At 41.5% G+C, this 26,485-nt stretch overlaps 1 protein-coding gene across 5 annotated transcripts in view; it reads left to right on the top strand.

The window, feature by feature from the left end:
* MTA1 (metastasis associated 1) overlaps positions 1-26,485 on the top strand; it is a 71,075-nt gene that overhangs the window by 34,460 nt on the left and 10,130 nt on the right. For 3 of the 5 annotated variants that reach the window (XM_064719219.1, XM_064719221.1, XM_064719222.1), the window contains exons 11-17: positions 5,170-5,228; positions 11,447-11,562; positions 12,370-12,521; positions 14,131-14,320; positions 14,704-14,793; positions 16,675-16,827; positions 17,647-17,682. In XM_064719219.1, the coding sequence (XP_064575289.1) occupies positions 5,170-5,228; positions 11,447-11,562; positions 12,370-12,521; positions 14,131-14,320; positions 14,704-14,793; positions 16,675-16,827; positions 17,647-17,682 (796 nt within the window). Of the gene's footprint in view, positions 1-5,169; positions 5,229-11,446; positions 11,563-12,369; positions 12,522-14,130; positions 14,321-14,703; positions 14,794-16,674; positions 16,828-17,646; positions 17,683-23,382; positions 23,395-26,485 lie in introns of all 5 variants that reach the window. The other 2 variants (XM_064719217.1, XM_064719220.1) reach the window with 2 other exon arrangements.

Genomic DNA, 26,485 nt, shown 5'->3' with positions numbered 1-26,485 from the left:
GAATTGTGACAATGTCCTGCCTTAACTTGTTTCCTTGGAAATTCAACCTGGGGTAAAGACTAGGTGCCTGAGGCATTGACCAGTGTTTGCCATGTGCTGTAATGTGATTTTTACCATTTTCTTTCTGGCTGGGGCACTGTTGAAATTAGAGGTACCCTCATGACAAATGAGAACTCTTTTTTGCATCAATTGTATTTCACTTTTTTATTAAAAGTATTAGTGGCATCCTCATTCCCCCGTTTCCCCAAGTTCATTCTTGACTGAAACTTTTCATTCCAGTTAGAAAGTGGATGGTAGAAACATGAGATGGTGATGGAAGCTGGCATGGTTGGGAAGAATAATGCTCATGGTTTGGTTTTTCCTTCCCCATTGTTTTCTCCATTTTCCTAAAGTTAGTTTTTACATAGACAAAATTGAGGAGGAGATAATTATGTGAAGACTTGAATTATTTGCTCTTGCAGCAGTTGAAGAACACCTTAAGCCTAAAGTTTCTTATACTGGTTTGTTCTGTTCCTGGGCACTGGGTTTTCTCTCGTGGTTGTGCTGCACCTTACATGTGCTGCCCAGGAGTTCACCAGGGTGTAGGATTTGGGGAAAACTTCCAATTAGAGGCTCTGCTCTTAGGGGACAGTATAAGCTGAACAGGTAGAAGCTGCAGTGCAGAGATACCACATCAATTAGGTCTGAACTGAGCTGAAGACCTCATCTCAAATTCCCAGCTTGTACAAGCAAATAATACCATGAAACATTTATAAAAAGCTTGAGAGATCTATCTATATGTAACCACAAAGAGAAAGCATAGGAAGTTGTAGTTCAAATAATGGTGTATTACATTTGTGTTTTACTTGATGAGTGCAGTGTCTTTGACAAAGTACATCTGTTGCCATTTTTTCCATCTGTTTCTTCACAGTGTTTGTTCTAGGCAGACTCTTCCCTTGGTCTAATACCACAAAATGTTTCTGAGGGCTGACAGCGTTTTTGTGTATAAGATATAGAAAGTATTCCAAGTAGGGATATGCAAAGTGTGTACCTCTAGTTTTTGCACTTCCACTTCCCTCTTTCCAAGAGCATTATTAAATTATATTGCAAATCTGTATGTTACAGGGTTTAATGAAAGTATTAATAACTTGCTTATTCTTGTAAAATCTTTGGTTGAATGAACATTAAAAGTGCATTTAAATTGTCTATTTCTGTGAGTTAGAAAACATAGCAATGAAGGTTTGTGTCACCAACCAATTACCTGCTTGGATGAAGAAGCAAGAGTTACTTGGGAGCTGTTTGCAACCTTTGCATTTCTGTGTTTCCCTTGATGTTTTCTTGGCATGAGGGAACACTGCCATAGTACTGAATCACAGTCTCTGTTTCTTGCCATTGAGGAAGGGACATTTTGAGTTCCTTTGACAGAAGGCCCATTCTGAGAGCTGAACAGTAACTTGTACTCCTGTTGGTGGGGAAGAATAATGCTCATGGTTTTTCCTTCCCCATTGTTTTCTCCATTTTCCTAAAGTTAGTTTTTACATAGGCAAAATTGCAGAGGACATAATTATGTGAAGACTTTAATTATTTGCTCTTGCAGCAGTTAAAGAACACCTTAAGCCTAAAGTTTCTTATACTTCTTTCAGAGCTGTCATGAACAAAATGAGGGTGGTGCATTCCAAATTCACTATCCTGGGTCTCCTTTGAAACTGTTTTTTCCTGGGATAGACTTTCTGTGTCAGTACACTAGAGTGTCTATTTCTGATTAAGGAAGGTTTGAAATGGCTTTGACTGGTTGACAGCTGTTTGTTGACTTCTCCCAGTGATTTGAGAGCTCTGAGTGTTGATTTGGTGTTTGGCTGTGCCTACATTTTCATTCAGTTAGTGATTGAGTTCTTGCATAGTTGTGAATTCCAGGGTGATTTTTTGCTTCTACTGTTGTGCTTATCATTAGGGGAAGTCCTGAAAACTTGAAAACATTAAATTTTTCAATGGTTGAGACAAGATTGGGACTGTTTGAATTGGTCACATTCTTTCTGAGAGTTAAAGGCTTTAATTTACTTTTTCCATTTTTATTTGTTTCTGAGAAGCAGGTAACTTCAAGGGGAAGATCAAATACTATCAATTTCTACTGTTCTATTTTTTATGTGGAAGTGGCACTAGAGAAGTATAGGAGGAATAGACAGTGGAAGTTGGTTTTAAGGTCTGCATGGTGAGAACACGCTGGGGAAAGTGGAAATGCCCTTACATTTGACTCCACAAAGTTGAGATCTCTGGGTCAGTCCTGATGCAGGTAGAAAACATCTTTCTGAAGGGATGTAAGCCTGCTTTGTACCTAGCCCAGAGCTGTGAGTGATGTCTTAATGTACCAGCCTTCATAAAGGTCTGTGTGCTGAAGTGTAGAAATAACATAAATGAAAGGTTTTTCCCCGTTTGTGGGATGTTTTATCCCCAAACACCTCCTGTTAAACCTGTGGTAATATGGAACTTGGTCACTTCCTTGCCAAAACTGCCAGAGACCACAGGTACAACCCATCCATTCTGAGATGTGTTGCTGGAGCACAAGCAGCTGGGAGCATTTCTGCCAAATGCATCACACACCAATTCCCTCTTCTGTCCCACCTCCCTGGCCTCCGTTGTGTGTTCAACACTTGTATGCTCAGAGGTTTGAAAAAACAATAAACAGTGTGAAAATTCTCCTCTGAACCCAGAAGGTGTAATTTGTCTTTCCTATCAAACAAATAAAAACTCAATATTTGAATATATCTTAGGTATCCCCATTCTGTCCACCAACCCCACTCTTGTGCTGTGGATATTGAAATATCCACAATGTTCCTGGGTTACTTCTGTTGTTTCCTCTTTGTAAATGTTCACTCTTTAGAAAATGACCACAAGCAATTGCTCTGATATGTCACCTGTTATAAAACTCTTTCAAGCTCAGTGGGTAGGATGGCAAACGTGGGAGAGGATATATAAAAGACAGATGTTTGCACCAACTTGCATGTGCAGTGCTTAGATTTTAATCCCTTGCTCCCTGTGGGATAGATATGTTGGTAGTATCTTCCTTTTATAGATGGGGAAAATATGATGAGGTAAATAAGAGGATATACTTAAGATCTGTGTATATAAATAATTCAAAAAGATGTTTTTAGGCCAAACTATTAGAAAAAGTTACAGCTGTTCTGGGTTTTTCTTGGGAGTGAGGACATTCATAACTACATCAGACAGTATTAAGAATTTATAGCATAAATATGCTTCAGGCACAGATCAATTAATAACTGGCAAAGGACCTAGCAAAGCACTCTCTCAGGGAAGGGATTATTCTGAAATTGTGCACAACTACATTTCAGGCACCTTTCTTTTGTACCTTCTGGGATCAGTCACTGCCAGGAAATAGGAAACCCATCATATCTGTATTGATTGCCCTCAGCCACAGGTACTCAGTGCAGATCCTTTTCTTACCCAGGACATTGTGGTGCCTTCTGGAAACCTCCATTTTCCTGGTGTGCTGTTTGCCACAGGGGTGTGTGCCCTTTGTTGTGTGCTCTGCTGCTCCCCAGGCAGCAGGAGGAGAGGAGGCTGTTGTGAGCTCCAGGTGACTTTGGGCACTTCTTAGCTCAGGGCTTGCCCCATGGTCATCAGTCACAAAGGAAACCTGTGGGGTGAGGTTAACATCCATCACCTGTTTACCAAAATACCCTAAATTAGCCACATCCCCAAGGCAAGTGGCTTCATGTTGTGCACAGGAGAGTATTGTACTTACTGGTAATGTTTTGTGCTTGGATGAAGCTCTTGCATTCATACATTTCCAAAATTGTCATAACATAATGATGCCAGACATTCCCCTTGGGAGGTGTTGTCAAGAAAACTGCAACTTTTTCCTCTCACAAACTAGAAACTTGAAAAGCACTACAGTCCTCTACCAGTGTAAGTTTCCTGAATTTCCAGTCTCCAGGAAATTGGATTCTGGTCCTGGTCATCAAGCAGTGTTTTAAGCTGCTTGGCAGTGTCTGGTGTTGGATTCCCATGTATTTCCTGGGGGGACTGAGCTCTGGAGCTGTTCATCTGCTGATGCAGGTGCCTGTGGCAGTCTGTGCCTGGAGCATGAAATCCTCTTTTTCAGCTGAGGCTGTGTGTGGAACAGGCTCCAGTTCCTGAGCTGAGGGGCATCTGAGCATGCATTTTGTTAAAAGGATCATTTTTTGTGTAGTATCTCTGGAAGGTAGAGGAGGATTTCTGGTGCTGTTTGGAGAACCAAACTGTCCTAATAAAACCTTTATGCTTACAGGAAACATTTATTTTGTTGTTTCTGCGTGTCTCTGTAAAAACAATTTTTATGTTTGTCCAGCTCCTCAGTGACACGCTCTTCAATTTTATGATGTTTTCTGATGCTTCCTGCTTCTCTGAAGATACTGACTTGAGCTTTACAATTATTTTCCTAGACTGTGCCTTGAGGCTGCTGCATAGCAAATGTTAAGCCAGCCTGTTTGTCTGGAATATTCCCATAGTGCTGGTGTGTCTGGAGAACAGTGTCACAGCTTTATGCAGACAGCTGGGATCAGCTTTGAGCAGAGCTTGAACTAGACACCTCCAGAGATTCACCCTACATTTATTTAGCAAATGTAATAAAGAGAAAACTTGAATCTCACAGTGTCTCTCTTATTGCTTAAATAGTGGAGGTATGAGTATAAAAGGAGTTATTGAACTTCCTAATGTCAAAAGAAAAAAATATTCTGTGCCACTGAGCCTTCAGAAATTTAGAGGTATCAACACAAAAGTCTTGAAACTTTGAATTGGTGCAGCTGTTGGGGAGCTGTGGTGGAGAGGTTGTATTGCTGTATCTCTTATTGTCCAACTGGTGAATGTTATCATGGGGAATTGACAGTGACATGTCAGATTTTCTTCTGCAGGGGAAATAAAAACTTTAAAAAAAGGAATTTGATTTGAAGTGAATGGGAATGAAAAGTTTGTCCTCATTTATATTAGCTTGACATGTCTTTGAATTTTTTGAAAAGCTACATAGTTATGTGATGCCCACAGTTGTCTTCAGTGAATATTTTCTTGTTGGAAAGAGATTCAGTGGTAGCTGCTCAGTAAATAACTGCTGAAGTCTTTATAGATTTACTACTTGACTCAGCTAAGATGGGTCTCATTTTCTTTTTATTTTAACCATTTTCTTTTTTCTATTCAAAGAAACGATTGAAAGCAGCAGAAGCAGAAAGCAAGCTAAAACAAGTGTATATACCCAACTAGTAAGTACCCCTTGTTTTGTTTTTTATCTCATTGTAGAGGGATTGGTGTAGCATTTTCCATGTCCTACCAATATTATTATTTCCTGGTTAGGATGTTGTGCTAAGTGTTGCTCATTTCCTGCATTCTCTGTAATGTTCCCATCCTGAAGTGACTATTACTTATCTTCTGATTTTTATTTTTGTATGGACTGGGAGTTGGGGACTTGCTGGCAGGTCAGCATGGTTGTGAACAAAAGGGTAGCTAATTAACTGCTTAATAATTATCTGTTTTTCTTAATTTTTCTCAGCAGTGGATCACCAATGCATGTTTGCTATATATCATTATATATTAAAAAGAATGTATAATTATTTATAGGTGTACATATGTTTTAAAACAAAATTTTTAGTAAAATATGTCTTCTCTTGGATTTCATCTGCATAGCCTAGTCAGTACTAGTTAGAATGCAGAACTTCCAGTCTCCCCTTTCCTTTCACTTTTCAACTTTCACTCCCAGATATGCTCCCCTGTGTATTATCCCCAATAACTTCTTTGCTCTTTTATGCTGTCTCCTTTTAAATATTTATGAACTTCTACCATCTGTTCTGTTACTTTAGATAAAACTAAAATTTATATATTTAGCTTGCAAGACAGCCCCTTATTTCTTCTGAAAATAGAGGATCCATGATCATATGTCAATACCTCTCAGGTGAATTTACTAAAAGTGAGGTGTAATATTCAGAGTGAAGCCAAATAGATTTCTTGTCACACAATTTTTCAGCAGTATTGCTTTTTGTGGATGGTGTTACTCTGCAGGGGGACACTGGACATCAAATTAAGCATGAATTCACAATGTGATAAGCTCATAAAGCAAAAGGCAGTATAATTTAGACTGCAGATGCAGAAGGATATTGCAGACGAGAGAGCCTGGCTGTCCTGCTGTTCTCTTGGATTAGAATGTGTGGAGGGAGGGCTTTGTGTTTGGAAGGTTGTGGTGCTCATTTGATAATGGCTGCCTGGAGTGGCATCTTATCCCTCAGCCAGGTAATTCTTTTTCCTGCCTAGAGAACACATAATCAAATCAGCAGCTTAGCTCCCTGCTCCAGGAAGGGACCTGGCTCTGCCCACGTGGCTGCTCTTCTGTCTCTGGCTGTGATTTCCAGTCACAGTTCATTTTATCAGTGTTGTACCTGAACTTACATATTATTTAGTTCATAAAATAGGGGATGCATTTTCCTCCTCCTTCAATATCCTTTCATGTGTATCAGGGAAAGTAGCAATTACATGACTTACTTAATCTCACATGAATGCTTCTTCTGTTTTCTTGCTATTAATACCTCTAAAGGTGGCAACAATTAAATATTTCTAAGCTTTTTGGATTACTTCTACACAAGCTTGAGTACAAGGGCTGGCATATAGAGACTGTATGACATCTACATTATCTTGTGACCTAGAAGGAGATTATATTCTTGGCTTGTAATAGCAATGCATGGTGTAGGGATCTAAATATCAATGTTATTGATTTGTCCTTATCATGTTACTGAGCCCATTCCTGTTTCTAGGCTTGAGCCATAATGATCCACTTGTCACCTCCAAAATAAATTACTTGATGTAGGCTGTCACAAGACCTATGCAGAAGTGTATCACCTGATTGAAACCCATTTTAACAGTAACTGGTGTAAAATTGTTGGCAGTAAGAGACCCTGGAGGATATCAGGCTCAAACAATTTTACCTTTTTTTTTCCTCTGGCTGTCTTCCATTGATAGGGCTCTGGTTTGTTTCTCTGATGGTAAATAGGAAAATCTAGCAGAGAGGAGGAAGATAATAAGAAAAAGAATAGAAGCTGTCTTCAAAGGTCACATACATGTTACACAGTGACAAATAGCAGCTCTGTGTAAAGCTTTAGAGTTGATATTTTTTAACTTGAAACTGTGCCCCGAATTTTTTGATGCAGGTAACTGAAGCATGGAGGGTCATACAGGTAATTGATGTGAGGTTATCAAGCCCTACACCAGTCTTAGAAAAACACTTCTGACTCAGAATGAATAAGCATTTCTGTACCTTTTCCAAGAATAGCCCTGGTTTTGGGGCAGACATTTGTAGTTGACTCGACAGAACCTGATGTCTATAAATATGGCTTTGCAATGAAACTCTTTGGCTGAAAAGCACTGATGTGCTTTCCTGGTGAAAGGAAAAAGTGTAAAATCAATGAAACTCAGAAAATACTGAAAAACAAATGTTTCAGTTGTTTTCTGTAGCACTGTCTGTGTCAGTGTGAAGCAGCAACAGAAGTCTGAACACACAAAGAGATTCCACATTCTCACATCCTCGTCCTGCCATCCTCCAAAGTGAGTGCAGTGCTTGGAACACCTTCATGCAGGTGTAGTCTCTTCTTCTAGTGTGTACCCAAACACACTCTTCAGGTTGTTGTGGAGCTGTACTCTGGTTTTACTAATCTTACAGGCATCATAGGTACCATCTTCTTTTTGATGAAGATCTGATTGTGTAGCTTGTGCTTTTTGGGATTAGGACATCTGCAGTTGTGAAGACTGAGACATCCAGTTTGGTGTGGCTTTTCCCTCATTTGCTTTGATCTAAGTGATACCAGAAGGGGTAAGAACAGAAAGGGAAGAGTGAACTGCTGCACACGATTTTCAGTCTCCAAAATGTAACTTTTAGCTCTACATCTGTATGTGTTAATGAATACATTCTATTTACAGCATTTTATCTGAGAATCTCAAAGCACATTGAGAAGCTGCAAATGCAGCCTCTCAAAGGCTGTGACGCAGGGTAATACTGTTCTTCCTACTGTGAATCCAGTAGGGAAACTGGAGGAATAGGTCAAAGCTTTGGTTCACTACAAGGGGCAACTGCCTAACAAGCTGAAGATAATTCCTTTGTCTGTTTCTTGGTTGTCCTCTGCTTGAGGAGCAAGATTGTTTTTCTTCCCTGTTTCATTGTGCAGAGGTCCATGGCAACATGGAAAACTTAAAAGGTGTAATGTTGCTCTTCCCTCTGTACTGTGCTAGTTAAAATGACAATCCCCAACATTTTGTTGGAGAAAGCTGCTCCTATTCAGAAAGTATTGTTTAATGGCCATTAGACCTGCTCTTAGAAGTGGGTGTTTACAGGAGGTTGGAGAGCCATGAGAAAAGCTCACCTCTGTTGCCTGGATCCAGACACTTCCATTAGATGCTTAGAGGTGAATGGCACAAATGTGCCTTAAAAAGGGATTTAAAGTTGTTTTTATTTCTGAGGCTTTATTACTAACCTGTTTTGTTGCATCCGGCACAAATGGGTTCTTCAATAACAGGAAATAGTCACAGGATGGTATTAAGTTATAATTATTTCTAACAACAAAAATTTTATCACTGTGCTGTGGGCCAAATGCTGTCTGCTTATCTACTGAAGGGCTGTCAGCCTTCTGTGGGGATCAGGATTATCTGCAGCTGGGTTTTTTGTGCAGGGGTCTCAGTCTCTGTTGGCAGGCTTCTCTCTGCATGTGCTTTATTGCCTCCATCTCTTCCCTTGGGACTGAGCTGAAGAATACAGCCCAGAAATCTGCACTTCATGGTCCCTGTTCCAGCAGAACTGACTGCTTCTTCAGAACTGAAACCCCTTTAAGAGACTTCCATTCCTGAAACAAGAGCTGGAAATGACAGTTTGCCATACCATCAGTATTCTCACCACCTTATTTGCATCTTTAGCTTCAGCTTCATTAATTGCTTAATGATTCATCCAGTTACTCATCTGATTCTCTTGCTAATAGCTGTGGCAGCTTTGGTGATATCAAACAAGTTTAATTAACATATCATCAACAATTAAGAGCTTTTTGCTTCTCATATGATGAAAACATTATCTGCCTGAATTTTATTGTTACAGCCACTCAGAAACTTGACCATAGCTTTGGAGCAGGACACTCTGGTGCTTGCTGCAGCTTCACTACTTGTAGTGCTGCAGAATCCTGGAGTTTACCTCAACTACAGCATGTTAGTCCTTCTGATCAGTGTGGTTTGGTGATCAGCTTGCACCAGTGCATGCTTTCCACTCGTGTTTTAATAAGGCTTGATAATGGTTTTGGAGAGGGTAATGGAGTCAGGCCATGATCCTCCTTTCTAGTCCCAATTCTTTGGATGTGCTTTGTTGGGCTTTGCTGATGGATGTCAGACTATTTTGCTATATTTTTGGGGAATAAATCCAAGGTGTAGAAGGGAAGCAACAGGCCTGATGTTGAAGCATAAGGCCTTGGTTTTCTTTACTTCAGTCTCTTGCTGTGTGGAGCAGCACTGCCTGTAGCAGTGTGTCTGGGAGGGCTGTTTGTTTTACAGCACTGGGGCAATGTTTGCCTATGGAGTTTGCTGGTGAATCATTGGCAGAAGTTCTTTTGCAGCAGGTTACTATAGTGACACCCCAGAGCAGAGGAGCGTGAATGTTCCCTCTTTCAACTGCCCCTTTGTTAAACTGCCCTCGGATCTCCTGCCATCTGCAGGGTCAGAACTCGGTGCCTTTCTGATAAGCACCCTGAGACACTTTAATCTTTGCAGGAGCTGGGCAAATTAATAAGCAAAAGGAGATGAAAAAGTATTCAGGCTTGTGAATTCATCTAAATGTCTTTTTTTTAATCTCCTTTGCTGCTTTTGAGCTGCATATGTGCTGCTCAGTGCACTAGAAGAACAAACTACTTACAGTGTTCCTGTGCCATTTGGCCTCCTGAGCTTTCTCTGCTGCAAAAAGGCTCTGAATTTTACAGTGAGAACACTATCAGAAATTTTTCCTGGACTAGACAAACACACTCTTCCCTCCTTATGCAACCTGTGTGTAGTTCCTGTAGTTCATTCACAGCAGAACTTATTTTGTCTCTGTCAAAATGGGGCTTTACTGAGCTCTGTATCTCAGGGTCTGATTGGACATTTTCAGAGAAGAAGGATGTTTTCTGGCTTGTGGGGCAGCATCAGCTTTCCAGTTGTCTTCAGAATTATGTCAGTTGGAACTCCATTGCTTTTCATTGCTGAGAACATGAAACCTGATGCTGGTGCCCCGTTAGAAAGAAATTGATTTGGCTCTATTCCCACAATGCTGTTTTTGTAGCTCTAGCCTGCGTGAAACACAGCAAGTATTCTGGGTTACTGCAGTCACTGTGACTCCTGTGTCAGTGTGCAACTGATGTGTAAGAAAAGGAGCTTGCAGAGAGCCATTTTAAGATATTTCTCCTTCCAAATCATGGGTTTGTTAGTTGGAAATAAAAGGAATATGCTCACTCCCTTCAGTCTTCAGGTAAGGGAATATGATAGGAATGTAACCAGCATTGGAGCTGGGGCTCATGTGCAGCAGTTGGCTCCAGAGCCTGTCTGCTCTTTGCTGCTTCTATAATGTGAACTCTAAGAGAACTCCAGAGTCCTTGCATGTTTGATAAACTCCTCATGTGAAACTTCATGTACGACTTCTTCCACCTTCCTCCATTCTCCAGAAGTCCTGTCCCAGCAATACTCTGTCCTCCTCCTTCCCTCCCATGCCCAAGTTTTTGAAGGCCTCATTGTCCCCCTCAGACACTTCTTCCTCTGTGCTATTCCATACTGCTCTCCATGCCAAGGTTTTGTTGGCCTTCCGTTCTCAGCTCCCACCTTTTGTTTTAGCTCGTAGCTCTTGGCCTTTCCAGAATCATCGTTTTAAAAGAGGGTATAGGGATGAGCTGGGTGACCCAGATGTTGTTGTATGTTGGGTGTTTTTGTGGGAATTGTGGCCACATGATGCAAACCCTTGCAGTGAGACAACATGGAAATATTTGTGACTGCAGTCTAGGGTTGTATTTCCCTGATTAAAGCAGACACTGCCCTCTCTCTGCCTGCTGCTCCTGCCCCCAGCCTTCTTTTTGGAGATTTAAGTAAAATATCTTTCATGTTGAGGACTTGAGATCTGTTTTTACCTGGATTCACATGTCTGGGATAGTGAGTAAGGTATAAGTCTACCTGGACTGGTTTATTGTTTGTTAAAAGGTTTTGAAGTCTTGTAAATGGCATCCAACTATCATTATAGTTATTTTCATTTTCAGTTTTTTAAAAAATATTATTGGAGACAGTGTATTCATAAAAGTCAGATTGCTGGTAATTACAGCTGGTTCTGGAAGCCACATACTGAATGAAATTTCAGTCTTCAACCATTTTGGGCCATACCTTCAAAAGTCAAATAAAAAATTGCATGCTTCAATTAACACTTGTCATTCTTTTTGCTTTGTGTCCTAAGTAACAAGCCAAACCCCAACCAGATCAATGTAAATAATGTCAAACCAGGAGTGGTAAATGGTACTGGAGTCCAGGCACAGAACGCGGGAGCAGGACGGGCCTGTGAGAGCTGTTACAGTAAGTGCCACAATGGCAGCTGAGATGGAAATGTTAAATCAAAGCTGTCTTGTGCTGGGGTGGGGGCAGAACTGCAGCATTTAAACATTGCAGCATTTAAAAGTTTGGGGGTTTTTGAGATTGTTTTTGTTTAGTGTTTGTTTTGTTCTTTAACTACTAGCGTTACATTTGTAAATAGAATTATGAAGTACTAAAGGGGCAGTTAGTAAATGTTCTACATAATTGCATGTAACTCTTGAGTGAATGTTTAGATCACTAGTGTGTGAATTTGGCAATTTTTGTCATCATTTTTAGTAGTTTTCAAAATATGTGACACCACTGTGTTTGATCTGCTGCCTGATATTATACTGAGTTCTAATGATTGTGCTTCTTTATGGGGAGCCTGTAGAGATGCTGGAATGATGTTGTATGAGAGGTCAAGTCACAGACTCTGTACATTTTTCAATTGTAAAATAATTAATATATGGGAAGTTCCTGACGGCAGTCTTTGCTGTTTCCCATGTTGTGCAGAAATTCTCTTGCAAAAAGAGAACCTTCTCATCCATTGGCAGGAAATCTTCCCATCTTAACAATTGTTTCTTTCTGTTAGCTTTTAAAAAGGAATGTAGATTAATTAATGTAATCAATTCTGCTGAAATCACAAGTATGTTTAACAGTGGTGATGGCATCATCAGTTTTGAAGGTCTTTTTGAACTTTGCTCTGTGTGGGGGGGGGATGTTTGCTTTTGTGCTGCTTCTAAAGAGAATAAGATCTGAAAAGTGATCCTGTGTAAGGATATATATAATTTCCACCTTTGTTATCTCTAGCCACCCAGTCTTACCAGTGGTATTCTTGGGGTCCCCCTAACATGCAGTGTCGCCTCTGTGCATCCTGTTGGACCTACTGGAAGAAATACGGTGGCTTGAAAATGCCAACACGCTTAGATGGGGAGAGGCCCGGACCAAACCGCAATAATTTGGTGGGTATCCACTGCTGCCTCTGCCTGGCAGGCTGAGTGCCATGCCACCCAACTGCCTGCTCGCTGCTCTTCAATATTTACCCACCAAAAGAATGCCTGCAGCCCTCGTTGTTGTCCTTGGGTTTGGTATTTGGTGTCAAGCAGGAGTTGGCGCGTTAACCTCGCTAGAAGTAATTTGTTGCCAAGTACTGCCCTGAGGGAAAGAAACCCATCGTTTGTTTAGCAAACCAGCCTTCAAATGCTTAAAATGACTTAGTGGAGATGGGAGAAACTGAAATGCCAGCCAGTGTTTCTGGTATTTGGTTTCCATGATTTTTGCTGTAGGGGGAACAGCACTGTTTTTTTCTCTCCAAAAGAATTAATTATTTCCTGAAACCTATTTACTCTCCCAAGGCATATTCAAAATTAGATATACCCCAAATAGCTAGTGACTTTTTAGAGCTCATTTATCTTGTTTTTCTACCTAATCCTAATTTTTTTTAATAGTCCTCCTTTTTTTGGATAGATTTAAGTAAGGATTGTATGAGCTGTTTGTTTCATTTTTTCTCTCTTATTCGAAAACCAAAATTCTCAGATTTTTTTATGAATTTGGTAGGAGTCTAATCTGGAAGCATTAAACATTAAGCTGATTGGAGAAGGTAACTGTATCACATGGACAGAAGTATAGCACACACTGAACTTTTATTTCAGGATAATTTCTTTCCTCTCTCCTATTCTTTGCTGTCATTCCCTTTACATTTCTTTTGTTTAACATTTATCCTATCCAGGCTTCTCTTTGCCTAATTGCTGAGATAACTGCCTTATACCTGTTGTTTGTTAATTAAAAGTATGTAAATAGTCATAGAAGGAAAAGCCTTCTCCCCAAACTGAAATTTCTTCCTCTTTTCCAGCTATGGGTTGGTCTGAGATAAGATACTGCTTGCATTATTTCATTGGTTGACTTAGTTGCTTTTCATAAAGAAGAAAACTACTTTGGTTCTCAGTAGCTGATAAATGTCTTCCAGTAGTATTTTTTATTATATGCAATGAATATGGAATCTATCTGTGAGTACATTTGTTAAGAGTAAGAATTAAAGGAAATTCTTGCAGCTTTGAGCCAAAACCATTCCTGCATGCCATACATTTGCTTTGGAAAATGAGGTTTTTGGTGTATATTTTTGTTATGCAGCTCTTTCTGATTTTGCCCTCCTTCTGACAAATGTTTTGTTATAAGAGTTTGCATTGTACCTCCAGAGCAACCCTGAGCACCCAAAACTGGAGAGTCTTTCTGTTGAGCCTGTAAGCTCTAAGTCATGTGATAGCAGCAGGTAACTTCTTCATGTCTGGCTTTTGGATCCCTGCCTTAAAGCTTGTGACAGCATAGAAATAAATGCTTCCCTGCAAAGTGAAAAGATTTACCTTTTATTTTATCCTTTGAGATATTAGGGGTAAGACTTGGGAAATGGGGAATAGTGTGTTAAAAATATTTTAATCTGTAATACCATTTCTGTTCTTGTGTGTGAGATTCAGTAGTTGAAAGTGATTTTATATAATATTTACTCTTCTTAACAGCTGTACTTTCTAGTAATGACTTTTTTCAGAAACCATTTTTGTTTTCCTTTCCCTTCAGAGTCCTCATGGTGTGCCAGTACGGAACAGTGGCAGTCCCAAGTTTGCCATGAAGACACGACAAGCTTTCTATCTGCACACAACAAAACTGACCAGAATTGCCAGGCGTTTGTGTCGAGATATCTTGCGCCCTTGGCACGCTGCAAGACACCCCTATCTGCCTATCAACAGTGCAGCCATCAAAGCAGAATGTGAGTGAGCTGCAAGGAGTCAAGAACTTGCCAAGGAGTCCTTGGAGACTCCTGTCCTGGAAAGTTTTGAGTTGCACCTTGCTGAGATGCTCTCTTGCACGTAGCTAGTGCTGTCATAAAACCTAGGTGTGCTTGCAGAGCCTTCTAACTGATGGTAGGCTGGGCAAAATAACTTGGAAAGTTCATGAGTTGTTTGTTTTCAAACATTTGTGTTTGCTATTACATGGGGCATTCTGTGTTTGTGTCCTGTTGCCAGGATCTGCTTGCCACCTGTAAAATTCCTTTTAACGGCAAAGCTCCTTCAGGACACTGGAGTTACTCACTTGGTTTTGCTATAATAGCTAAATGTCTTCACCCTCTAATTATTTTTCTGTGTTTTACAGGCACAGCACGTTTACCTGAGGCATCAGAAAACCCATTGCTATTAAAGCAAGTGGTTCGAAAGCCTTTAGAAGCAGTACTCCGGTATTTAGGTATTAAACCAACCAAACCATCACGTGCAAAACCCCCCAAACACAGCAAACACCCTCCTAGATACTCTGCTGACCCTTTGTGTTATCCACTTGGATCCAGATTTAGCTGCTCATTCTGGATTAAAAACAAACAAACAAGAAACAGGGCACAAAAAACCCCACCCCCACAAACAAAAGAAAACATGAAACCCATCTTGTTAACTTGTCCTTTTTACTTTTCCTGCTTTACCTGGCAGAGCCAGTGTCTCTGCAGTCCACTGTGGGGTCTTACAGCTGTATCAGAAACTTGTTCAAGTGAAGGGAGGGATGTGTTTGCTGTGGCTTCTGCTGTATATGGAGACAAGTTACCATCTGCTAGTGGAGGCACTAACATCATGTTTTGGGAACATTTGATAATTCACTTATTCACTGGTTTTGGGCTGTCTGGAGGTCGTTTGTGCAGTTGGGTCCTCCAAGAAGCCTCTTGGGTTTAGGACAGCACTGTGTCCCACAGCTTGTGATCAGCTGATGGCTGTTCTGTGCTGGATCTAGACAGAGGGATCATACTTCTATTTTTCACTTTCCTCTTGGGTTTTGATGGTGTTTTTATTATTTTTTTTAATCACAATTTTCTTGAGGACTTTTGCCTCGTGAGCTGATCTTTGGGGCAGGACTGTGTAGCCCCATCCAGAACTTTGGTGTAAGTTTGAGCTGCTGGAAGCATCCAGAGTGATACTGTGTAACATGCAGTGCTGACTGCAGACAAATGCCAAATGCTTTTCCCCAGTGCTCCCTGTTGCCCTGCAGACATCCCTCAGGTTGTTCTGGCAGCCAAACAACAGTGTCTCCTCTTTGAAGGCTTCCAGCTTAGCAAGGAAGTTGGTTGCCTTTTCATTTAGATAAGCAGCATTGGAGTTGATTTCAGGTTTCTTTGAACGCTTTTGTTGATGAAATATTGTAAGGCTGAGGGTGTATTAAATATTTACTGCTCTCTGTTGGGTGTTGTACTTCTGCTGTGTACTAATGGGGTACATGGATTGAGAAACCTTTGGAAACATGCAGTGCAACAAAAGAGAGCAAATGAAGGGAGAAGTATGCTGTTGGATAAAATCCTTCTTTTAATAATTGTACAGAAAGTAGCAGCAGATTTTGAGCCTTCCTTGCACTGTGTCAGGATCTCCACTGGATTACTGAGCTGGGAGAAAAGAGTGATGGCAATGGAGGGAGGACTGGCAAGGAGGATTTTTGGTGGTGTTAGTGGGATTGAGTTTATATCTTATTCTGCTGTTGGGCCTGTGAGGGAAGACTTAGTTGAAGTTCCCATTTGATGTTTCTTGTAACTTTCTTAAAGTCTTTTCTCAACTCAAAGTTGAGGAGTGTGGGCTTGATGTCTGCCTTGGCCCAAAGCTTGAATTCAGATGTTGTGTTCTTTATAGTGAGTCTTTGAATCTTCACTTTTTTTTTGCTGTTGGAGAAATTGTACTTTTTATAAACTTTTCTGGCAGACTGTCAGAGTTGTAATTTCCCCAGAGTTTAGGGGTGTGTTGCATGACCAACATGGCCAAAGTTGGGTTGTAGTATCCAGCACCCCAAAAATCACCCCAAATTATTGGAGAACAGTGTTACAGAAATAGATACCAAGTGCTTTTGCTATCAGATCTTATTTTAGGGTAATAGTATGATAATGACTTTCATGTCTTTAGTAGTGGTGAATTCCTAAATATATGGAAATGCTTTATATCAGTAGCAATCTCCTGCAGAAATCTCAAAACTATTGACTGAGATAGTTTGTATGTAAGAGGAGGTGTACTTAGTAACCTGGGAAGTTTGCAGGTTGTTTTCAGATTTATAATTCCAGTATCTTTGCTAATAAAAAAATTCTACTTTGCTGTTTTCCACCAGAGTCTCATCCATGTCCTCCAAAACCAGATCCTGCAAAGAGCTTGTCCAGTTCTCTCAACAATCTGACTCCTGCTAAGTTTACACCTGTCATTAATAATGGGTCCCCAACTATCCTGGGAAAAAGAAGCTATGAACAGCACAATGGAATGGATGGTAAATATTTTTCCACAAAATTTATGTTGTGTCTGTAGGCTTTTTCTTCTGTCCTTTTGGTATACAAAGAGATTATCGAAACTCATAGTTGTTTATATAAATTCCGAATTTCTAAATCTTGAGGGAGGTTATTTTTAACTTTTGTAAAAGCCACCTGTCCCATTTCTCCTTTTGGGTGTGGCATGGTGTGTACTGCCTAGGAGGTGCATGCACACAAAGTCACTGTGCCAGTGGAACTCTGCCTGCCTTGGCCAGCCTTGCACATGGGATAGCGAAGGAGAATCTTCCCTTCAGTTTTTAAATTAGTAGTGTGAAGAACACCCTGATAGCCTTTTGGAGTGAGGTTTCCCTTGTTGGCCCTGTTACTGGCCACCTCTGTGCTTGGCCTTCAGCTCCTCAAGAAGAGGAGGCAAGGGAAAGGTGTTTGAAGTGGGAGATAGAAGCAGGATGTTCCCGGCGTGGACTCCAGGTCTCTGTTCTGAAGAACTGCTCTTGCTTGAGAGTGTCAGGGAAGAGAGAGTGCAGCCTCTGTCAGATGAGAGCAAAGGGTCTCTTGAAATGGTCATAACAGGAGTGAGAGCACAGAGGGTAGCTCTCCTTAACAGGGGAAAGGAACAGTTGGTGTAGTGGTGACTCCAGCAGGGAGGGAGCGAGTCTTTCTCAATTTTACCTTTAATTTTAACTTTATAAGTAGCTTTTATAATTACAAACATTTGATGATATCTGATTGTGTTTTAACATGAAGAACTTTTAAAACTGCTGCTGTTCAGGTTGCTGATGTGATGTTTTTCTCTTTTCTGTTCACTTGTGCTCTATCAGGCAACATGAAGAAGCGCCTGTTGATGCCTAGCAGGGGTAAGACCTTGAAGCTGCGCTCAGCTTATGCTAGGAGAGTGATTTTTAGTTTCATCTGCTGGCTTGTCTGTGCTTTGTGGCTAATGAGTCTGTGTGCACCTTCTGTGTTGATGTCTAAGTGTTCCTTGGGTAACCACTTCCACCCATGGTTTTGCTGCTCACCTTTCAGGCTTTTCACGTGCAGGCAACAAGTTGTGCAACTGTACTGAAGACATGAAGTCCTGTGTTGAGAATTGGTTCCTAATTCCTCAAGTTGACAGAACAGTCTTCCAGCAGTTCTGTGAAACTGCAGGAGGCTGTGATGGTTGGTTTGAAAATAGGGCTTGTTTCACTTTTTGACTTCTAAGAAAGCAAAACATGTCTTGAACTGCTTTGAATTCGCTTGGACCAAATGAAGTAGAAGACAGTATTTACATCAAGTCCCAAGTTCAGCCCTCTGTATTTTCCAGTGAGAGTGGACAGTCTCACTGGTTAGAGACTGTTCTCTGCAGGCAGTAGAAAATGATTTTCAAAATTTCCATTGATTAAAAATTAATCTGTTCTGAGTACTGAAGAGATGTCAGAATCTTTCATTTGTGATCATGCAGGAAACATATATGATGTCACTTCTCCAAATATAGCAGAACAGACCAATTTTGAATATTTAGGAGACAGACAACCACAAAATGTCACTGTGACCAGGCAGACACAAAAGCTTACATGTTGCCATGAACTGGCCAGCACTGCATGCCCTGATGATAATCCTTGTTTTGTGGCTGAGACAGTGGATGGCTGTTACCCATATTTACATGCATGCAAATATGAGTGTATGTGGAGAATGCAGCAATGACAGGGGTTCTACTGCTGTCTTGCTCTCCTTGGGAATTTATTCCTTGATACCATGTTGCTGAGTTTTTATGTGCTTTGTAACTTGTCTTTTGGGAAGAGTAACAAAACCCTGCTGCATTGGTCAGTTTGGCTTCCTCAGAGGCTTTGTCCAGTAATGAGGGATGTAGGTGCAGAGTAACTCACAGAATTTCCACAGCTCCTGGTGAATACCTGCTTATGGGCAGGCCTGCTGCTCCCTGCTGAATGTCCTCCTCAGCAGATGACACACCTGGGAAGCTCAGAGATGTTGTGGCCCAGAGGAAGGAGGTAGAACAGATCCTTCCCTCTGGAAGGCTCTCTCTGCAGAGAGCACTGGACCTGATAACCCAACATGATTTTCTGGAAATGGGGGATCCCTGTTTTAGTGCTCCATTCACTTAGAACTGTTGCTGGAGCCATCTGCAAAGATGCTTTTGGAAAAGTACCTGTTCCTCAGAGTTTGTGTTTCTCTGAAGCAGGTGTGTGTAGCTGTGCAGGGCCTGGATCTTCCTGAGCACCTGCTGCTCTTCCTGTTGGGTCTGTTCTCAGCCAGCCACTGAAATACTTGCTGGAGTACTTGTTCCTGTAACTGCAAGGTAGCAGAATCCAGTTCACTCCCAGAATCTGTTTAGTGGGTGTTAACTGGATATTCTTGTGAGCTGTTCAGCTTAAACCTGTTGGCTGAGATTTATTTGTGAATGGAAAATGTTTGCCACGCTGCAGTTTTGCATCTGTAATCTTTCCTGAGAGCCTGGATTGCTGGAAGCTTTGCCAGGACTGAGAGGGAAGGGTTCCACCTGCAAGGAAACAACATTTAAAGAACTTGGATCAAGATCTGCTGGGCACAGGGAAGCAGATGGTGGAAGTTTGGTGATCTCTTTCTGTCCTGGTGCCAGTTGGTGTGTTGGTTCCCAGCTGCCTTGTGTGTGAACTGGCAAACCTTGCTGGTTGTGGGTGTGGATACAACTGGTTTCTTGTGCCATGGAAGGACTGGGATTGTGGCACTGAGGCTTCTCCTTGGTTTTGGATGGAGTCATCCAGGTTTAGTAGGCTGGGGGGCTGCTGGCAGGAAGGGCACCAGTTGGACCTGCCCTGAAGAAGAAGTGAATGGCAGTGAGAGTGATGAAGCCTTGTGGCCACAATTTAGGAGCCAGTGAGTGAGTATAAAAGGATTGAAATAAACCCATCTATTCAGAATAATTGATTCTTGGATTATAGTTGACCTATAATAGTAGAAAAATATTGAGAATAAGCCTGACTTGTTATAATTGGTCAGGTTCTGCATTTACCTAGATATTATGGGAAATGGAGGGTGTTATTTTCATGTTTCTCATCTCCTCTTGACATACTGACTAGTTTAGGTCACTGTAGGGGTGTGTACTGCAAAAAAAAAAAAAAGATGGTGTTAAGATGTCTGCACAGAGAGGCTGAAATTCTTTCTGTGCAACTTTAGGTGCAGGCAGACACTTTGTCCACCTGTGTTTAAATAGTTTCCAAAGAAATGTTAACCTAGTGCCAAATTGTATCTGTTATCCAGGGCTTTTTCTGCTTCCTGCTGATGTGCTGCATTGGTGGCACCTGGGAGACACCTCAGGGTTTGGACAGGTCACTGTGCCAAAGTCTGTGACAGGGGACAGTGGCATCTTTTATGGTCTGCTTGAGCTGGAGTCTCTGTGCTGGTGATAAAAGGCTCATGGTGCTGGGCCATCACCTCCAAACACAGGGGAGAAGCCTGAACACTTATGAAATTATGGCATGATGGTTTTGTAAGGCTTTCCTCAAGGCCAGGGTGTAAAGCAGAATATAATCAAGAGGTTTATTTGCAGGAAAGAGCCAGGTGGCAGCTTGTGTCTGTATAGTGTAAAGCATTAAGGTACATTTTTATACACTACAATTGCTGAACTTCAAGGAGTTAGTTCACATTTTTCCTTTGGAATTCTGTTTGTTTATTTTTTTTTTCTCTTGCTACTGTAGTTCCAGCTAAGTAATTGTAACTTTTGTTTTTCTGACTCATCTCTGCTTAGCCCTTGAAACCCACACTTCTTCAAGCTCTGAATATGATTTATCTGGCCAGGCATTTTGAATTTTGACCAGTGCCTGAATTCCAAGAACAGGAAAATAGTCTTAATGTCATGTTCTCACTGCTTCCACTTTATTTTACAAGAAGATTGTAGTTCTTTCTTTCATCTATTTTGTTTTCCTCCTCTTTAAATCATGTTGGAGGCATCATTAGGCATACAGTACACTTCCCAGCTCTCCTTCAACATTAACTTAGCATGGCCAAATTGCTACAGAATCCTATTTTTGGAACATGAAAAGTACATGGAGTCTCATAAGCTGTCAAATAGAGTGAGATGTTAAAAAATCAGTAGTTTATTGCTTTTTCAGTAGTGTTCTGGAGCTCAACTGACAGTGTTTGCCATGAAACTTCCTCTGGGGAGAGAGAGAGAGGATGTTTTGTGTGCAGGAACCTGTTTACTTGATTGTGTGGGATCTGTGTGGTACTTGGCTATGCAAATTCCTGCTGGGGGAAGGGAGAGAGCATTGTTGGATTTTTATTTTTCTCCCCTCTCTTTTACACCATGCTGGCTTTCATCTAATCAAAATTGTTTTTCAGGGTCATCACATGCACTCCTAAAATTGGCAGAAAGAGGGAGAACATGAATGAGTAGCTGCAATAAAGGGAAGGCTTTTCCCAGCAACAAACTTGCATTGATAACATGGTGGTGGATCGAATGCTGAAAACTGGAGAGGGTTTATACAAGAGCCATGAAAACAGGGAAGGGACTGGAAAACACTCAGTATAATGGGAAATGCTTCTGTCAAAGTGGAAGTTGTAGATGCTTGTCTGTGCTGACAGGAACAGCAGAAGTCTAATAATAGGGGGCTTTCAGTGTAGCTGGGAGTGGAATAACAAGCTGCAGTAGCCAGAAGGTACAGTTGGGGACTTTGGCTGGAAAAAAGCTGCAGGTTTTTGAGTGAGGTTAATTAACTGTTGGAATACCTTGCTTCTGCTGCTGGGGATTTCTAAACCCAAATGGAATGTCAATCTAATTTAACATGTTCTGGTTCATTGTTTCTCACATCCTTTTTGGGAAAAGTGAATGGACCAAAAGTGGAAGCATTCACCAGCCTGGCATGGCCTTAGCTCAGTTATCAAGAGATGAGGGTGGCAGGGGAAGGAAGAACTGTTCTTGAACAAAAGCAGCTGTCAAGGTGGAAGGATAGGGAAGTTGTCTAACATCAGCTATGTAGGGGACCAGAACTATCTCAATATTTTATACACACACATACATATATATATATATATGGTTTTTTCTGACTTAGACTTGCAGAAAATGTGGACTTACCTGTATGCATAAGTTGCATTAAAATCCTGCCTTTATCACCAGTGACCCCAGCTGTCCTTCTAAAAACTGAGGGATAACCAGCCAGTGGAAACATGCCCATCCAGGAATTACTGTAAATGGCAAATCCTTTAAAAATGGTGGGGTGCTGGGGAAAAGGCCTGGCTTCACCTGTTGGAATCCAGCCCCCAGTAATGCTGACCAGTGACAAGAGAGCAAATGTTCAGTGCCAGCTGCAGCACAGCTGGGAAGAATGTCAGGTTGCTTGAACTGCTTTTTGGAGACCCCAAGAGCCATGTGCCTGTGCAACCTTCTCCCTTTAAGATTTGCCTAAAGTAATGATTATTTTTGAGGATTTCATATGGGATTTTTTATTCAGATGCTAAGTGAAACAATTTTCACTTGCCTTCAGTTTAGCCTTGATATTCTGATTAGGTTCTTTTGGTGTTGTGAAGAAAGATCTGAAAATAAAATCAGCAGATGGGCATCATGCTCTGTGGATCAGCTAGTGAAAATTATTTTGTTTAGTAGTGATGGCATGGAGTAAGATGCAAATGTTGATTGAGAGGAGAGTGCATATCCCCAGGCAATGGTAGAGAGCAGGTGTAATTAATGTGAGAGGAAATTAATGTATAACAGAGCAAGGGCAGATTTGCAAGTGCCCTGGATAGCACAAAGCTTGAATTTGTAATTGAGTGGAATGTGTGACACATATCATTAATATATATATATATATATATATCTAATACATGCACACACACATATATGTATATTGTATATGATGTAAAATACTCCTGATGCTAAGAACTGTGAGTAATTCAGTGCTTTCTAGATTAGATAGCTTGGATCAGCAAATCCTAAAGCAGAGAGGGGCATAGTTTTGTCTCCTCTTTTTTTAACCACTTGGTGTGTTACAGCCAGGCAGAATCCACCATGATGCTGTTTTTGGAATGTGAGTGGACAGTATTGATTGAGTCAAGCCTGAGACAGAGAGCAGCTCTCCCTTCTCACTGTGCTTATCCAAGGAGAGCTGCTGGCTCTCTGCAGTTGGATGCCACTGTTCAGGAAGCATTAGAGGGTTCCTGAGGTGCTTGCAGCAGGAGGTGCAGCCTTGCATGAGCAGACACATCATCTGGGAGGGGCTGTGCTTGCAGCAAGTGACTGTGACCTGCTGGACCAAGCATTTTAGGAAGTGCTGTCAAAATCCAGGGATGTTCATGTGCAGGGCTTGGTGGAAGGAGCTGGGTACAGACCAGTACTTAGCCATCCAAAATTAAAGCTGCTCTTTGCAAAATCTCTCATTTGGAGTTGCTGTGTGTTGAATGTTGTTTTGGTTTTATCTGTCCAACAGAGAACTGTGATCACTTCTGTGTTTCATTACAGCCAAACCAGTCTGTGTATCTCTATTGGTTGCATGGGGCTGAGCTACTGTATTCTGAGCTGCTTGAATCTTTCCCTTTTTTAACTTTAAATCTTTTCTTTCCTTTTCCTTTGCCAATCTTGGTAGGAACTTACTTAGGTAAGTAAATTGCAATTTTAACATTGTTTTTATTTACAACAGAATCTTAAGAAAATGTTAAGTCTAGGTGGTGTTTGGCACAACTTATGCTCTGTTCTGCTTGTGGCACTTACATTTCTGAAAGTTTGTAGCCTCTGGTTGTTGGTGGACACTCACAGTGGTAAAATACTCCTGGTAGTTTTAAGAGAGGTAGGGGTGCTGAAGTGTTCTTGCAAGCTGGCAAAAATGTGTGTGTGTGTATGTCAACACACTGAGACTGCCTCGAGTGAACCAGTAACTTGGAAGTGAAATCCTTGTTCATGCATGAATTTTTATATTTTTCTCTAGCTTACTCACAAATGTGGTGCTGTTGATGTTTTTGTTAGTGCTGAGAAGGATGGAGTCCCGGGAGGAGGATTACTTTGGAAAAGGAAAATGCACATGAAGAGTTATATGAATTTTAGAAAGCAATTGTGAAGTCACTGGTTGTGAAATTCTCTGCATTTGTTGTGATTGAAGATGTGCTTCTGAGTCTTAGTGCATATTACATGTTCTGCATGATACTTCTTGTGGGTAAACAAAGTAGAAACCAAATGCCATCTGTGACTAATTGCTTGATGAAACAATTTTTGTGTGTGGTGGATGTGCAGAAGATTGGAGTCAGTAACTGAGTAAACACAAGTTTATAACTCTGCCCTGTGTCCAGGCTGGAAGCTGGGCTATCTTCCTCCTTGGCACAAGGTCAGTTGTGTGCAGACTTGTGTCAGACTGAAATGGGCTGTGAGTCCCCAGCAGCAGGTGTATGTTCAGGTGTGGAAAAGCACTGGCTGCTTTCTGACCAAGCAGAAAGTTCTCCATGCTTCAGCAGCTTCTTGAAGGCTGCTGTGGTAACTTCATGGGAATCTCCCTGTGCTCCAGCCTGCACTGGCTCACTGCTGAGGGCTCTGGCTCTCCTGCTTCTCCACATGGCAGCTGTGTGTTGTGTGGTGCTGGCACAACAGGCAGAATGTGAGCAGTGGGGGTAACTTTGGGATTGTGCCATCGAGGTGCTGGGTCTCAGAGGATGGGACTGGAGCAGCAAAGAGCATGTCTAGAGTCAGGCATCCAGTGGGACCAGATGTGCTGGGTTGCTTTCCATTGGGAAATGAGATTCTCCTTTGCTCTCTTGTGGTTTTGAGTGCCAGCTGTCCCCTACTCCCACAGCGTGCTCTTGGGGCAGTGCTGTAGTTGCTGCTGGAGGTTTAGGCATTCTCTCATTCAAATTATTTTTTTAACAAATCCTAAACCATGAGATGCAAATGACATGAGATTGTTGGAACAGGTTGTTTGACTGAGAGGTGGTTATCTTGTCCTCAAAAGACAGCACAAAGCTGCCAAGTAGCAGCAGTAACAGAGTTGTGTTGCTGTTTGACTGCAGTCCTTCCCCACCTGCATTTCTTTGGGACAAAGTCTGTTCACCTGCAGCTTTGGTACTTCAGGAATGAAGGGATCATTGGGGCATAGTAACCTGCTGGACTGGTTTTCATCCCAAATCTCTGACTGTGCTTAGCTTGAGGAGCAGTTCTGAGGGCCTTGGCACTGAGCTGTGGGGAGCAGCCCTGCCCTGAGGGTGCCAGTTCATCTCTGCAGTGATCAGCTGTTTCATTGCCATGTCAGGGAGGTGCACAATCGGCTGTGGCAAAGGACATTTATGATTCTCTGCAGCTGTAGCTTCAATTGACTTTGTTATTTCAGTGTATAGAGGAGACTGGCAGGAAGAATTGGATGGCAAGAGATTTTCTACAGCTTTGGGTTCTTTTCAGTGCTACCCCTAACATTTAGTCTGGAGTTTTGAGAGTATATTTCAATTTGTTTGGCTGCAAAAGAGTGGAAGACCTGCTTAGATTTATCACTGTATACCTTTACACTTTGTGGTTTTAGAAGTATGGTGAATCCTGAAAACACTTCCTTTTGTTCTTTGTGTGTTTTTTGACATTTGGAGGAGGTCAGTGTTGATGCTGATGTGGAGCTGTGTAAATTCAAGCAGTTGGACCTTAGATCTCATCAGAAGGAATAATGACATTTTCTACCCTGTGTCTTCTCTAGACCTTCCTCCATAAAGTATAGTCAGATTTTTTTTTTTTCCTGGAGAGGAGCTGCCAGAACTGTTATATTTTGCTCCTGATTTAAAATCTTACACTATCTTATTTTTAACCTGCTTGTGGATGCATGGAGAGACATCTCTCAAATCTTCCTCTGTGAAAGTGGAGCAGGCACGTGGGGCAGGTGTGAGTCTGGCACGGTGAGTTCTCTGCCTGTGCCACCACTCACCCACAGACACAGGTTTGGTTTAGTTTTTAGAGGTGCCTGTCTCCCAGGCTTCCTCTCTCACACAGAAGCCACCAAAAGCTTTTGGGTGAAAATCCATTGTTTCCAGGGCAGATGCATCCTGTTGACTTGCCAGCAGTTCCACAATGGGTTACAGATGTGCTGTCTCTGTGCCTCTCTTTGGTGGTGATTGTGCATGGAGGTTGCTCATTAATAGCAGTGCCTTGGCTGCATATGCTCTTACTGTGATATTATTTTTAATTGCAAACTGAATAAGGTCATTTTAGTGCCTGTTTTCATTCTTTGAGTCTCCAGTTATTGAAGTGTGACTAAAGTGAAAATTCATGGATTAATTCACCAATTTTAATATGCTAATTGATACCTTATTGCTGTGAAAGCAAGGGTATAAATTGCATTGAAGCTGTAGCTTTGTTTTGTGTCCTATTTTATTGCAGCAAAAAGTTGTCATGGGCAGCTTTATCCCAGAAATGGCAGTTTGGGAGGGAGCTGTGTTCCTGCTGTTAGCACTGCTTCTGTGCTGCTTGAGGGCCCTGAAGCTCAGCCTTTGTTCAGTTTGCATCCCTCAGCTTCTCACCGTGGAATATTCTGGTTTAATTCTGGTGCTTGGAAGTAGCACTGTGTACTGGCTGTTGTACACCCAGCAATAGTCAGTGCAGCAGCAGCCACATATCAGGACAGTCTCTTCTGGCATCAGGGATGTTCTTACTACAAGAAAAGAACTGATCTGGAGTGTGGTTGAAAGAAAATATGTGGCTTCAATCCAAGGACTAGCATCAGTTGATTT

This window comes from Zonotrichia leucophrys, chromosome 8 (genome assembly GCF_028769735.1).
Source record: "Zonotrichia leucophrys gambelii isolate GWCS_2022_RI chromosome 8, RI_Zleu_2.0, whole genome shotgun sequence".
Classification (NCBI taxonomy): domain Eukaryota; kingdom Metazoa; phylum Chordata; class Aves; order Passeriformes; family Passerellidae; genus Zonotrichia; species Zonotrichia leucophrys.
This window is presented reverse-complemented; position numbering and strand designations above follow the sequence as displayed.